General features: G+C 54.2%; 1 protein-coding gene across 2 annotated transcripts in view; it reads left to right on the forward strand.

Annotated features, from left to right (window-relative positions):
• The window catches only part of GLT1D1 (glycosyltransferase 1 domain containing 1), a 76,630-nt gene extending 61,308 nt beyond the window's left edge, over nt 1-15,322 (forward strand). Inside the window, exons 11-12 of one of the 2 annotated variants that reach the window (XM_026514684.4) lie at nt 9,171-9,269; nt 14,740-15,322. In XM_026514684.4, the coding sequence (XP_026370469.3) occupies nt 9,171-9,269; nt 14,740-14,901 (261 nt within the window). In that variant the 3' untranslated portion in view covers nt 14,902-15,322. The remainder of the gene's footprint in view (nt 1-9,170; nt 9,270-14,739) is intronic. The other variant, XM_044389798.3, reaches the window with a different exon arrangement.
• The last annotated feature ends 459 nt before the right edge of the window (nt 15,323-15,781 follow it).

A 15,781-nucleotide genomic window follows, 5' to 3' on the forward strand; every position in this document is an offset into this window, starting at 1 on the left:
GAGTAACAAGAGAATTCTTGGGCTCTTAGCTTCTGGGCCCAGACCCTAGTGATTGAAGCCTCCCTGAAGGGCTCTTCGAGGACAGTCGTGACTCTGTGCCCTTTTGGCCGTGGCTGGTTTCAAAGTGTGTCAGGTGCGTGGCCGTGCTATGCCCTTCCCACTTTAAGGAGTGAAGGAACTTCTGAGGTGTCGCAATGAGAAGGGTGTTAGTTCAGGGTGGTGGGGAGGGGCCGGCGGGGGGGGGGGGGAGTATTTTTCAAGGCGCAAGACTGTCTCTTGCGTCCAAGAGTTGCTCCCTAAATGCCCTGGGCCTCTGTGTTGAGAAACATTCTAAGCCCAGTGATGTAAGATCCGAACGCAGCATGTGTGCATGTCGGGGACTCCCAGACCCGCCTCGTCCCCACCCGACAGGCAGTGGTCACTCTATTGGACACGTGCTAGGCAAGGCCGCGAAAGCCCAAGCAAACCTCTCCACAAGCAAATCGGAATTCTGGAAATCAGAATTCTCTCCATAAATACAGGTGACGGTGCCCACCCTTCACGGCTCTGGCGGAGGGAGCCCTGGCAGCTGCATCTGGAGGCGGATCTGCACGTGGAGGGGAGGCAGCGTCTCTGGAATCTTCTGGCAGCTCTGCAGAAAATGAGGCACGAGCTACAAAGGTTCCTTTCAAGGTGGAATTGGAGGTTTCCGTCCACCGATGACAGGTGGAGGAGCTCCCCTGGGGAGAAACTGGGTACGTGCGGACTGAAACCGGCACAGACACCTTTCGCTCTTGGAACCCGGAACCAGGTCTGGGCTGCTGTCCGCCCCACGTGCGCTGCACGAGCCTCGTCTGTGTTCACCAGCAGAAAGTGTGTGCAGCGTGCACCCGCCCGTCTCCCAACAGGGTCAGCACAAGACGCCGCCCCCAGGCCGGGTCTTGTCGGGACGCACTTCTTGCCCATCGGGCCCTGGGACCGCACCTCTCTTCCAGGCAGCGTGTTTTTAAGGAGGTGACGTCACACCTTGAGAACGTGTATGAAAAAAGCCTTCCCACCTGCCTCTTCCTTCTGAAGACGTTTCCTTTCCTAGCGACAGCTTAGTTTTGAAGAGAGGACTTCAGAGTTTGTTGTCTGTGAATACACAACCGTGGGGTCCCCTTCACGTAGCTTCTGCCCCGCCCCCACTTCGCACGGTCACAGCCCCGATGGTACCGCGGCTCTCCGCACGGACGCGGAGCCTGGAGCCTGGAAACAGTTATCACATTACCATACCTGTGCATTCTTCCCTTCGACCAAAGTGTGCTGGGTGTGCGAGGTGTACTGGCTCTGGGCTACGCTCTGGAGAGAGCAGTGAGCAGGACATAGAAAGGTCATGGTTCGTGGGGGAATTTCTGCCCTTGTTTGGGGCAGAAAGAAGGAACTAGAAACTAGAACTTAGGAAATCCATAAATGAATGTAATAAGCTGTCAGCAAGAAACAAAGGGGGGAGTGCAAAGTGACAGGGTGGGAGGCGAGGCCATGGTCAGCCGTCGGGGAGGGAGTGGTGGTCAGTGGTGAGTGTAGGGGCCGAGCTGTGTCCCTGTGAAAGCCGAGTGTGCGGGTCCTAAGCCCCAGGATCTCTTCGGACACGGGGTCTCTACAGAGGCAGTCGTATTAAAAGGAGTCATGAGGGTGGACCCTGAGCCTCTGTGTGGGGTGTCCTGGTAAGAAGAGGGGATTTGGACAGACGCTCGTAGACACAGGGAGAAGATGGCATCTCCGAGCCAAGGAGGGAGCCCTGGACCAGATCCTTTCCCAGTCCCTCAGAAACAACGGCCCCCAAACCTTGCTCTCGGGACTCCCCGGGGGCCTCCAGAGCCATGCCGGCGCCTTCCGTGGTTTAAGCTGCCCCGTCTGCGGGGTGGTTCCCCAAGCACAGTCCTGCAGCGGGAGCGTGGGCCTTGAACTCAGCCCTGAACGAGGAGAAAAGCCGCCCCCATCAGGATCTGTGCGAAGAGAATCTGCTGGAAGGAGCAGCAGGAGTACAAGTGGCGTGACCAGAACCACATGCATTCCCGGTCCAAGCCTGGTGCTCTGCCTGACTGTAAGCCGTCTTCCTTCCAGGAGCACCGGCGTGGCTTCCGCAGAAAACATCACCAACCCGCCACAGCGACCATCCTGCAGGAGACGCTCGCCGCACCGAGAACACGCATCGCATGACCTCGCCTATCCCCAACAAAGGCCATCTCTAAGAAGTGCTATTTCCATACAGCCAAGACAAGGCATTAAAGAAAGAAAAAGCCACCAAATTTATCACCAGACCGAAAACAAAGACATTTCAAGATAAAGAAAAACTCATTAATTTACGTCTGTGACATCACCACACTTACATGTAACAGCTTACTTGATTTAGTTCCGTAGCAATAAAAGTTAGCCGTGAAGTATTCACTTACTGGGCAACTAAATTTATTGAAAAACAATCTGTAGGCAGGCCTTTTAAAAATCGTTATTTGGGGCTTTAGTCCCTGAATGTAGGACACTGAATAAATTCAGAGGTTTTTTGCACTGTTTTTCAAAATGCTTCGTTAATACGACAATTAACTATTGAGAGCTAATTCACCTAATGAGCATACATTCATTCACTCATTTAAAGCATTAGTTCATTCAAAGTGTGCAATTCCGGAGTTCTTAGCATATTCCCAAGTTGTCAGCCCTCAGCATTACCAATTGTAGGAAATTTTCTTCGCCCCAGAAGGAAATCCTGAACACAGCTTCGGCCACTCGCTGTTTCTCCCCAGCGTGACCCCCACGCCAAGCCCAGCCTGAGGCAACCAGCCGTCTCCTCTCTGTCGCTCCAGCTCGGCTTCCTGCAGACATTTCAGAGGAAGGGAGTCCGATGACGTGGGGGCTTGGGGACCTGCTTCTGTTACCGACGTAACGTTGTCATGCCGCAGGGCGTGTCGGGACCTCAATCCTTTGTGTGTGCGAGACCTGCCACCGTGCATACACACGGCACTTAGGTATCTGCTCGCCAGTGTGTGGACATCTGGGCTGGCTCCGCGTCTTGGCTATGATGAATAGTGCTGCCGTGAACACGTGTGTGCGAGTGTCTGCTTGACCGCGTGGTCCCGTTGCTCTTGGGTCTGTATCCAGGAGTGCGCTTGCTGGGTCCCGCGGGAACTCCATGTTTAACCCTCCGAGGAGGAGCCACACTGCCTTCCGAAGTGACCACACCCCCTCAGAGCCCACGCCAGGGCGCAGGGAGGCTGCAGTGCCTCCATGCCCTCATCAACTGTTCTTTTTGGTGACAGCCATCCTACGGTGTGTGACGTCACAGCACACCGTGCATTCCACTTACAAGTCTCTAAAGACGAATGATGTTGAGCACCTTTTCAGGTGTTTATTGCCCTATTTATAGCTGCTTTGAAGAAATATCTTTTCAAGTTGTTTGCCCATTTTTAAATTGGGTTGTCTTTCTCATTACTGAGCAGTCAGAGTTCTTTATAATATTATAGATACAAGTCCCTGACCAGATAGATGCTTTACATATTTTCTTCCACTCTCTGGGTTCCATCTTCCCACTTTCTTAATTTCCATTGAAGTTCCAAAGTTTAAAATTTTCATTAAGGTCAGTGTATCTATTTTTGTTGTTGTTGCTATTGCTTGTGTGTTTGGGATCATAGCTAAGAAAGCTCGCCCATCCCAAGTTCTCAAAGAGATACTCTTCTATTTTCTTCTAGGGGTTTTATGGATTTAGCTCTTAACACTGGGCTGATGATTCATTTTGAGTTAATTTGTGTGTATGGTCTAAGAAAAGGGTTTGGGGCGCCTGGGTGGCTTAGTCGTTAAGCGTCTGCCTTCGGCTCAGGGTGTGATCCCGGCGTTCTCCCCACATCAGGCTCCTCCGCTGGGAGCCTGCTTCTTCCTCTCCCACTCCCCCTGCTTGTGTTCCCTCTCTCACTGGCTGTCTCTATCTCTGTCAAATAAATAAATAAAATCTTTTAAAAAAAAAGGAAAAAGAAAAGCGTTCAAATTTACCATTGTACTTGTGGATGCTGCATTTTCATTCCAAACTTTGATATAATTTAAATTTACTTTCTTTCCAGCTTCCTAGTTTTTAAGGGCACCTGTTTTTTTATCTGGGATTTTGGGAATGCAGTCTTGAGCTCCGGGACAAGTAGTTTTCCTCTGTGAATCTTACTGATTCGGGTAGAGACCATCGGCAATCTCAATCTTATTTGCGATGATGTCTATGCCCAGAAATGAGTCTAAGTTCTTCAACTATCAGCTAATCCTCCCCATCACCCTTAATGAAGGCGGTTTTATCATTATCCTTATTTTACATCAGAAGAAATAGGCAAACAGGCGACAGACCGTGACATTGGCTCGAGATCATACAACTAGTGCAGTAGACCCTTGACCAATGTGCGGGTTAGGGGCACCGACTCCCATGCCGTTGAAAATCCACATGTAACTTTTGACTCCCTGAAAACATAACTAGTAATAGCCTACTGTTGTCCGGAAGTCAATAACATAAACAGTCAACGAACACGTTTTGTATGTTGTAGGTATCATATTCTGTATTCTTACCGTAAAGTAAGCTAGAGAAATGAAAACGTTACTGAGAAAATCGTAAGAAACAGAAAATACATTTACAGTCCTATAGTGTATTTATCAAAAAAGAAAATCCATGTGTAAGTGGACTCCCCAAGTTCAAACCCCTGTTGTTCAAGGGTCAGCTGTACATAAAAGAACCAGGATTCGGACCCAGGCAGAAAAGCCTCAGAGCTTGCACTTTAGGGAAATTATTATCGTTTTGATTTTTAAAAGTTTAAAACACAGAGAACTGAAAGAATAATAGTACAACGAGTAGCTGTAGACCCTTGACCTGTGCTCACCTCTGTGCTCCAGCTCCCCCCCTCCTCTCCCTCACTCACTCACTCACACACACACACACACACGCACACACACCCCTCTGTGCTCCAGCACCCCCCTGCCTCTCCCCCACCCCTCACACACATGCATTCATATGATATCTCAAATTTAATTCCTGTTACCCAGGGTCTTCCCCCTCCTCTGTTCCATATTTATATCCCCTTCTCCCACCACCATACCCTTTTCCCAAAAATGTGGTCAGAGAACATACTTTTATGATTTCAGTCTTTTTGAATTTACTGAGTCTTATTTATTTGGATTCAGCATATGATACGTCCGAGAGAGGGAACCATGTGTACTTGGGAAGAATGTGTCTCCTGTAGGCACTGGAGGGTGTCCTGTAAATGTCAGGTTAAGTGGGTTAGTGCTGTTCAGGACTTCTGTCACCCTGATGGTTGTCTGTCCAGTTGTTCTGTCAGTTATTGAGAGTGGAGTATCGAGGTGTCTAATTATTATGATTAAACTGCTTATTTCTCCTTTTGGTTCTGCCAGTTCTTGCTTCAGGTGTTATGGGGCTCTGCCCTTACGTTGTGCACACGTAGGATTTTTGTCTTCCTGATGTATGGATCCTTTTCTCATTAGGAGATGCCCCTCTTTGTCTCCAGGAACAGTTCTTGTCCTCAAGCCTATTTTGTCTGGTGTTAATGCCGCCAGGGCAGCTCTGTGGTTACTGTTCACAGGTACGTTTTCTCATGGTCTTACTTTCTAACTTTTGTGTCTTTGAATCCAAAGCGTATCTCTTGTAGGCAGTGAATACAGCTGAGTCTTGCTGTTTGTACCCAGTCGGACAATTTCTGCCTTTTGAGTGTTGTGTTTAGTCCGTTCACGTTTAATGTAGTGACTGCAATGGTTGGTTTCCATGATTTTGTTATGTGCTGCTGGATTCTGTTTGCTACTATTTTCTTTAGGATTTTTATGGAGAGATTTAGACATGAGGTTGGCCCGTGGCTTCCTTCCATGCCATCTGTCTCATGCTTTGGTATTACTGTTGATGGTTCATAACAATTATTTGGAATGTTACTTTCCTTTTCTGTGGTCCGGCAGAGTTCCTGCAGCACTAGGGTGATGCGGTCCGATGATTTTGCAGAATTCCCTTGTGACACTGTCTGAGATGATCTTTCATTGTGGACGGTTTCCTTGATAACTTCTCTGTTTCTCTTCTAGAAATTGATGTTTCGGCTTTTCTACTTCTACCAGGCTTAACTGGGTAAGAAGCATTCTTCCTGGTAGCTACCCATTTCAGCTAGGTTTATCAAATTTATTTGCAAAGATTTCTATAAATATTCTCCTATAGCTTTAAAATTGTTCTGAGTCTCAGTGATCTGTTCCCCCTCAGTCTGTCTTGTGTTGTTTTCTCCTTTCTTCTGGTGATCAGGGTTGCTGGTGACTTCTTTATTTCACTGATTTTTTTTTCAAAGAATCTCCATTTGGATATCCTAGTTGCTTTGTTTTTGCTTTCTACTTCATTAATTGCTGCTTTTATTTTGCTTTCCTTCTGCTTCCTTTGGTTTGATTTGTTGTTTCCTTTTTATGGCCTTTGCATCAAGCAAGGCTCCCCTACTGCGCAATACCATCTCATTATCCCCCCTCAACCAGCTGGTCCCATCACGTAAGCCTCCTGTGTCCTGCCATTTGCAGGCTGGTAACAAACATTCGTCTAACGAGTGGACAATGAAAGGACAATTCTCAGGGGTGCGTAGCTTTCCATGTAGGGTGGGTGCTTGGTGAGCACTGGTTGAGATGATACACAAATGAGTCTACACAACAGGACGGCTGAGAACAAGATCTTCCTTGCCTGAGACAGGAATTTAAACTCTGTTATCCCTCGGGTTCGGCCGGTCCTGTGATTCTCTGGTCATCGGTTTCATAAATCTGCACGTGTCTGTCTCTACGTCTACACCTGTAGACAGCTCCTCCCGATCTCTGTGCCTGCCACAAGTCTTCACAAATATTCTGGCGCTTCTCCCGGATCAGGGGACAGAGGCACCCATGTGTAGGAACATGCTGTGGGGCCGCCTGGAGCAGGAGCTCCCTGACGTGTCGATCACCCTCTTTCTGAGCTCTGCCCTGACATGAGGCCGTGGGGGAGATAGGACGGCCTCCAAGCTCTCGTCCGTGCAGAGGATGTGGCAGTTAGTTGACAAATGTCTAGAAATGAAATCACAGTGTGTTGCGCTAGTTTAATGAGCAGCAACACTGTGCGACAGGTGGAGAGACAAGCCATATGACTCACAGCATCACTCACCATAATTACGTTACGACCTCGTAACTGATGTCGTTGCCGTGCTAGGCAGCTTATGCCACAAACCACATAATGGTATTTGTGCAAAATGACATCTGGATTTTTCATGTGCTACAGAGAGGAGACTTTAGTCCCTCATTCCCAAAAGATGCAACTGAGACCCAGGGAGACATCCAGGGACACGTCAGTGCGCTTGCCACCTCGGTGGTTCCTGGGCTGCCCAGCAGAATTGTGGGAGGAATTTCACAAACGCCTGATTGTGGGCCAGAGCAGGGTGGGGGCCCAGTCAGGGTCCCTCATCACTCCAAGCGATAGTGCTACACTCCCAGGGTGATTCCGGCGTGGGCCCGGAGCAAAGACAGTAAGACCAAGATCTTTATACAAGACGAAGACCCCTTGATCTCTGGCCTTGTGCTGTCTTCCAGGACGCCGGACTGCACCTGCAGTGTGTCAGAACCCGGGGCCCACCCAGGAGTCCAGACGCCTTTGTGACCCTAGTGCTGGGATGTGGCCATTTCAGGTCACTTTTTCCCTGTGCCGTGAGGTGCCTCCTTCCCGAGTGTGATGACCACCGAAGCTCCTAGTCTTGACCCTACAAAATGACAATGGAAAGTCTGACTTGGAGGCCTTCCATGTTCTTGAAACACCAACAGGAGAGCCTGACAGAGAGACCCCCATCATGGCTGCGCTGGAGAAGCAGCTGGGCGTCTGGCGAGCAGGACGGCGGGGGCTCTGATCCATGCGTCAAGCCAGCTCTCCCAGTTTCCCCGACAGTGGGAACAGAAGAGCCTCAGAGGCGTGCTGGCAGGAAGGATGTTGTCAGCTCCGCATTCTCTAGGGCCTGGAGCTTAAACTCAAAGTAGACTGGGAGGATATAGGGGATGAAGAACCAGAAAACCAGGCGCGCCCGCCGAGACAACAGCTGGCGGTTATGATGGCCACGGCGGACAACACGGACGCAGAATTCATTCAGCACGGATGATTCCGGGGCGCTGGCTCGCGGTATTCACTGAGCGTCTGCTGTGCAACACACCTGCTCTGGGCGCTTGGGTGTGGCCGGTGCACCTGCCAGAGGAAGGCCTCTGTGTCCCAGAGCTGCGGCTGCGGGTGTGTAACCTGACACTTCCGAAATTCCAGGGTCACCCCTTCATGACCCAGTGTTTATTACTTGAAAGGAGAACCACAGGCAGAATCAGAGCGCCTCCTACCCCTGCTGGAGAGGAAAAGCCAGATGAGCGGCTTGCTGTGGACGCCAGCCCGTCCTGCCCTGGACACCGAGTTGCAAAGGAATGTCCCTCTCATGTGCTGAAGGCACCTGCCCTACGAAGGGTGAGTGGTCCCAGGTCCAAGGAACCCCAGCAGGCTCAACATAGGAGGCCGAAATAGAGCCTTCCAGGTCGGGCTTCCCAAAACCATAGGAGGAGAACCAGAGAGACGCTGCCTTGACGGGGAGGGGAGGCCGACTGCCTGCTGTGCTCTCGGGCATCTTTCGAGGTCTCGGTGCCAGTTTGTGCTGGGCTGTGGATGCCACGTGCTGGTCCCAGACCTCGGGGAACGGAAAGCCTGCTTAGTGAATAATCGGGATGATACATCACGCTCTTTGTCACTCTTGTCTGCATGCCAGAGAGACATGCCCGGTCCTCCTGCACTGTTCCCACAGCTTGTGCTGGGAGAAAATGACTTACTGGGGGACTAATGAGGATAATTAGGGATGTGTTCTCCAAACTGTCACTGCACAAGTGTCAAGCGAACATTTGGAGAGAGGGGGTTTCTTCGTGACATTGCGGTGATCATATCAGACAAAGTCTTGCGGGATAGAGCATTCCAGAATCTGCAATAGTAAGTAATTTCAATGCAGTACGTACTTGGAACGTGGAATGTTTCGATCGGGATATCGCTTTGGCGCACTGTATTTCTCGTGAGGTGCCGGAGGTCCGGCGGACATAGACGTTCCTCTGCCCCACGCGGGCTCCTCCCATCAGAGACACTCTTAATCACCACTGCCCACCTGTCTTCTCTCTCCTGTCCTCAGGCGATGGATCTGGAAGTCCCGGTGCTGGCCAGGAACATCCCCGGGAACGCGGCAGTGGTGAAGCATGAGGTCACAGGGCTGCTGTTTTCAGACCCGCAGGTAAGGAAGGCTTTGTCTGGAACAGTTTTCATCGGTATTTCCCTCGGACAGTCTGTGGTTCCCATCTTTTCGCCGGTGCCCAGTGCTCCCTCTCCGTGGAGGGAGCCCTGCGTGCAGCGAGTGTCTGCTGTGACCACGGGGGCAGCCACGTGACTCAGGAGAACCTAGCGCAGGGACCCAAACGCAAGACCTGCTCCTGTTCCTGATTCTGCCTCTGACAAGCGCTGCAGCCCTGAGCACGTCAGGTCACCTCTGAGATGCTTGGGTTTCTGATCTCCAGGCGAGTGCTCCTCAGATACGAGCTTAGATTTCTAGAACACCTACTGGTTTTCAGAAGATTGCTGCGTATCTAATCACTAATGCCTCAAAACAACGTACAGAATAAGCTGGGGGCTTGGGCATATATCCGCGTATATTTGAAAATAATGTATGGGATGATGCAGCGGAGGGTGGCACGGCTGGAGCACGCGTGCGCGGGGACCTCCAGGAAGTGTGTGACGGGGTCTGGAGCGCGCCCGTGGATGCTGCCTGCAGCTGACCCCGGGGACCGTGCAGGGCGTGTGGCCTGGCCTGAGTCTCCAAGCTGTTTTCTCCCGGACAAACAAAGCTCGTTCTTCCTGCTTCCTCCTGGGGCGGGGGGGAGTGACGGGGGCGGACAGAGGGACACGCAGGGCTGCGTGTGTTCACGGCACGTGGCCGGGGCTCTGGACCTGTTATGACCACGGAAGAGGCATGGCCACAGCCAGCGCTACCATCAGCAGCAGGAAATAATCTTAGGTCTCAGTTTTGTCCTTTGAGTCTTTAAAAATTAGGTGCTGCCCACCAGCATCTTTATTAGAGCACATATTATATTCAGGAGTATAGGGATTTATACTTAAATTACAGTCAAGTCAAATAATTGAAAATTCAGTTTTTTAGATTTCCTGTGGCGGATGCTTAATCTGAGACAACTTTCCCTTTCCCTTGCTACAAACACGCTCCCCTCTTGTCCCTGCGGCCCGGGGCGCCGGCTCGCCAGGGAGGCAGAGCGCAGCCGCAAAAGGGGGCCCAGGGCTCCCGTGGGACCGTCTGGCCAAAGGCACCCCGGCCGCTAACGCCGTCCCTTTCGGCGGCCTTGCCTACGAGCCAAGCAGTATCAGGACAGGGACAGCTGACAGGAGTTACTTGTCGCGCCTCCCAACAAAGGGCTTGTTGCTTTTTACCACATTCTGGAACCCTGGGAATCCACGCCAGCCACACTCTTAGGTCAGTGTTGCCTGCACGCTGGCAAAGACAGTTTATTTTCATCTCCCCGAACAATGTCTGCCCACGTCAGAGCTCGATTCCAGAGCGCTCTCTGTCAGGGAGCCTGAACGCGAGGACAGAGCACGTCGGCTGTCTCGCTTCACAGAGCTTCCGGCAAGGGTTCCTTCTGACACCTGCCAACCAGTGTCCCCAACCCCTCCCCCGCAGGTCGCGTCACCCCTGCTCCCAGACATGGCGCGGCGCTCAAAGTCAAGTCAAGGACTTATTTTGATTCTAAAACAACGTTGGTGTCACAAAGGATGTTTTTTAAGAAAAAGAACACTTTAGATACCACGGGGGGGGGGGCTGCCTTTTTTAACGCACTTTGAGAAGTGCGCTAGACGCGGCAGTCACACGTGGCTTTGTCTTGTCTTCCTCGCGGTCGAGACCAGACTCAACCAAGCGCAGGGTGGGAGCTTGCCTCAGAAACAAAACGCATTTTAAATACGCCAGCAGCGTGGTTCGAGTCATCGCACTGAGGGGCTCGGGTGGCTTGAACCGCCGGGGGGGGCTGCCGGAGTGTGAAAGCCTTATTCAGATCTGCATTCAGATGCGGGTCAGCGCTAAGGGGGGACTTGCGGGCCGGACAGAGCTGCTCAGGGCGACGCATGGGCGGAAACCTGACTGCAACTCCTGTCCCAGCTGCATGGGAGGAGCTCGGCGTCCGCTCTCTGTCCCTGATCGAGCGACAGAGACACCGGATAGGAAGAGGGGAGCTCGCCGATGGCCCACATGCACCAGACCCCCTCACCTACACTTCGAAACTGCAGACAAACCTCACACAGGCTTTGCCTGAAGGACGTCAGTGGTTGTCAGAGGGAATCCCTTGATTTTGTGACCCTTTGTATAAAACTAAACCGACGACAGGAACAGAAACCTGACCTTTCCCCCGAGAGCGCAGGCCATACTCTGTGGCGGTCCCTGCTGGGCCCTCGCTCCCTGTCCCCTTCCTCGCGCCTGCGGCCCCCCGCGACCCCGTCTTCACACCCCGTGACAGCCTGTGCGCCGCGTGGGGTTACGGGCCGGCGGGGTGGGTCCAGGATAGGGCCGCACAGCCTCATCTGCCCTCAGCGCCACGGGCGCGGGCCCCGGCCGGACATTGTAGGATCGACCCCCGGCACGCTCTCAGGTTCTGCCCCGTGAGGACGAGGCCGGCCTGGGAGGGCGAAGTGCCCCACAGGGACCGGCCCTGGCGGCGACAGAGCCCGCGCACGGAAGCTGGGAAGCTGGGGCACGATGGTGAGCTGCGCGGGGAAGCAGGGGGGACACACGCGGCGCGTGCTGCACCGGGTCTGCGGAAAACCGTAAGGGGCACAGGCTGCGGAGCGCGGCGGGCACGGTGCTGACGCGGCCCCCACGGTCTCTGTCTCCTGGCGCTATGCTGTGATTGTTTACATCATCCACACGTTTTTTCTAGAAAAATCGAAAACATAAAAATTACATGAAAAAGTATCATAACTGACCATTTAGAGACAACCTATTTCTGCAGGACAATGCAGGTGGGACCCATCCCCTTTCCCGTTTGGACGGGCCTCTATGGCCGCGGTTTCAGGGCGTCTTGTGAGCTGTTTTGTGTCCACTGTGCTCAGCCGGGGCCACAGGTGGTGAATCCATCCTCGCTCTTGTTCTCACGGATGGAGAGACCGTGCGCTTTTCCCTCCGGGGCACCGCACGCCAGACGAAGAGGGTTCTCCTCGGAGCAGAGCGCTTGCTGCAGCAGGGGGGCACACGGACCCCGATGGCTGGGCAACTTGCCATTTAGGGGCTCCTGCTTGTCGGGGCCATTCCCGGAGCTGGGGGTCCAGGAGAGCCGTGGCCTTGAGCACGGCTGGTGGCTGAGGTCTGAGGGAAGGAGAGCTGTGCCCGCTACTGATGGGGCAGTGTGTGGACATTGGTGCGGACCAGGACGGTGGCCACCAGCCCAGTTGTGACCGTCCCCCTCCACTGAGGGTCTGTGGGCCGAGGCGGCCACGCGCAGCCTCAGCAGCACGGCGAGGGGCAGGAGCTTTGTAGGAGCTGGAGGCGGCCTCCACCCGGACCCCCAGGTCTGCCTCCCAAAGCCCGCTCCCCTGGGTGACCTGTGCCAGTGAGCCTCACGTCCATCCCATGTCCCCAAGGCATGGCCAGGATGACTTCATGGCAGATTCACTGCCACATTTCTTGAGGGCTTTGCTCTTTCTGACCTTCTGAGGCCCGACCCTGCTGTGGTCACTCTTGTGCCCCTGGAACCTTCTCTGGGCTAGCTCCCTTCTCACGGCATTCTGGTCTTTGCTTGCCGAGACCGGAGGAGGGGTCACAGGCCCAGGGCCGAGCGGTCAGAGTACAATCCCGTCCTGGCTGCTTACTGCTCACTGTGTGACCCGGGCATGGTCCCTGAGCCTCTCTCTGCTCCTGTTTCTCTAAGGAAGGAGCCATGGGGACAGCACAGAGTCCCAGGCCCTGTCTGCATTTCCAAAACCCACAAAGCGCTTGAAAAGCAATTTGATTTTTTGGGAGTTTAGTGCCAAAACTCACTTGGCAGCAAAGTCGTATCTGAGCTGATGCGAAGTTATTTGTGGTTTTGTTTATCCTGCTTCGCGTGACTATGCGTACGTTTTGATTTGGAAATTGTGGTGTGTTGCGAATGGGGTGCTGCGTAGAGCCACCGCGGGCATACGGTAACGAGAGAGGGCATACACCCCATCATTAGACGCCCCAGTCCGGGATTCTGCACAGCAAGCACGTGACGGAGGCGGCAGCTGATCCGGGCCGCTCCCGCCCCGCTGCCGCTCCGGGCCGGCACCAGCTGTGCTCAGCAGAGAGGAGCAGCGGGCTCACGCCGCACCGAGGCTTCTCCTTCACTCGGTCGGAAGCGTAAGAGCATGAACGGTCCCACCACGTGGGTCAGAGCCGTGGCCTGCCCTGTCCACGTGGCCCAGAACGGGTCAGGACCTCCAGACCTGCAGGGCACGGCCCATCTTTCCTGGTCCTCCCCGGGTTCCGGAGCCTGGTCTGCGGGGTGACTGGCTGGGGATGAGCCAGGAGCTGCCCTACAGAACAGCCTGAACTTTGGGGCTGTTGAACTTCACATCCCCAGCCTGAGGCTCAGCTCTTCTCTAGTCTCTGGGAAGAAGGACGTGGGACTCCTGGACGGTGGCTGGGATGGAACGCTTCTCCGAACCACGTCTGGGGTGCGGTCTGCAAGGCTGTTTGCTTCTCATGAGAGTCCCCCTGCCCCATGGCGTGAGGGTGACAGTGTGATAACAAGGATCGCAACAGGGGTCTGGACGTCACTTCTGTCAGACGGCCCCGCGTCTCGTCCCCCGGACTGTGGCGGTGCCTCCAGGAGAGAAGGCAGGTCCCAGGGATTTGGCGGAAAGGTCTCCAGCAGCCACTGGAGATGACTCGGGGAAGGAGACCCAGAGTGGTGAACTGCTCACCGCGTGACTCTGAAAACAGAACCAAGCTCTTCTGCACGATTTTTTGTTTTGTGTATTTAACTGGAGAGACATGTAAGCCGAGTCAGGCCTCGCGCAGCGGTGGTCCTGGGTCGATCCGGCCACACGCGGGTCTCGGGGTGCCGTGGACTGAGTCCTGCAGCACTTGCTGGTGTTGAACACGGGGTGGTTTATGGACATGTACAGGGTCGAGGCCTCTCCTGCAGAGCACAGAGGACGGGTTCACGAGCCGGGGAGGCAGACCAGGCCCTGAAGCCTGGCACTTTCCCTCGCGGCACAGTGTTAATGCTCCATGCCCAGGAAAGAGGTCAGACCCAGCACAGTGGGAGCAAACAGGGCAGGGGTGGCATTGTGTGGGGCTCGGGTTCCGCAGTCGGACCCGAGGTCCCATCTCCGCTGACGCTCATAAATGAGGGGAGAAATGGTGGCACTAAGAGTCCCTGCAGAGGAAAAACTGCGGCTTTGGAGAACGCAGGGGAGAGAGACGGGGAGGCATAGTTGATGGCTCCAGTCTGTTTCTGCGGACGGTCATCCTGAGACACGTGTGCAGGCGTGTGTGGGGGTTCATGTGAGTTCTCGCTCAGCCCGTGTCTGCATGAACTCTCATCCTCCCTCCGGCCATGTCTCCGGAGCAGGGGAGGCGGACGAGGGAGAGGCCAGGAGCTACCACATGCACAGGCGTTCGGATGCCTTTGCTCTCGCCTTTGCCGCTATTCACACCTGTTTCTCCTCCACCTCCTTCTCTGCAGGACTTTGTTCAGCTGGCAAAGAGGCTGGTTCGCGAGCCTGCGTTGGAGAAAGAACTCGTGGCCAACGGGAGGGAATATGTGAGAAGGTATCACTCGTGGCAGGCGGAAAGAGACACCTATCAGAACCTGGTCCGCACCCTCGAGGGAAGCACCGGGGAGTAAGGGCGCCCACCGGGTGCTGTCCCGCGCCCGCCCGTGGCCAACGCCGATGCACGGCCCGGGGTCAGTACCCACAGATGGAGTTCTGGGCCAGCGGGTCCAGCCCGGCCCAAATCAAGCCAGTTTCAACGGAATCATCAATAAACGACGTCAGTTACAAGGGAAAACCTCATCTGAAACCCGTCTGAGCTTCCAGAGAACATTCCGGATGTGTCTACCAGATCAGCTCCTGGGCACAGGGGGGCCAGGAAGGGGGAGGTGGGGAGAGAGGGGCCTTAGCCGCTCCGGGACTTCGGGGCAAGCCACCGCACCACAGACACTTCCCACCGACCTTCTGATGACCTGTAACTCATTGTCTGTCCAAAACCAGCAACTAAAGTCACACGTGTCCACAGAATAAAGCGTGTCGCCATCAGCCCACAGAGACAGCCAGTGTGTGTGCGTGTTGTGGGTGGCATCTGTGAGAAACCGCCCCCTGCCCCCCGTCCCCCGTCCCGTCCCAGCCCCAAACATGCAGGTACTGATGCCCGAGCATCTCCTGAACGGGGGTTTGCCGAGGCCCAGGTCTGAATGATCCAGGAGTAAACCTCCAGCGAGAACAGAGATACCATGACCTCCGAATACGGTGGGGAGATGCACAGAACGGGGCGCTGTGTTATGCAGCCAAGAGGCGCCGCTGCCCCTGGGCTTCTGGGCCTGAGTCTCGGGCGCTTCTGCTTCTCCTCGAGCTCCGCCCTTCCCCCTTCCCCACTGTCCCGGGGGAGCCTGTTGCAGACGGTGCAGGCTCGCCTGGCAGCCAGTGCCTGGGAGCTGAACCCGCCTGCCTGTCACTGATCCGTAGCTCCTACAGTGTCGGGAGAGTTCCTCTTACGCATTTTTCTGA

Source organism: Ursus arctos, unplaced genomic scaffold (genome assembly GCF_023065955.2).
Source record: "Ursus arctos isolate Adak ecotype North America unplaced genomic scaffold, UrsArc2.0 scaffold_34, whole genome shotgun sequence".
NCBI classification, from domain to species: domain Eukaryota; kingdom Metazoa; phylum Chordata; class Mammalia; order Carnivora; family Ursidae; genus Ursus; species Ursus arctos.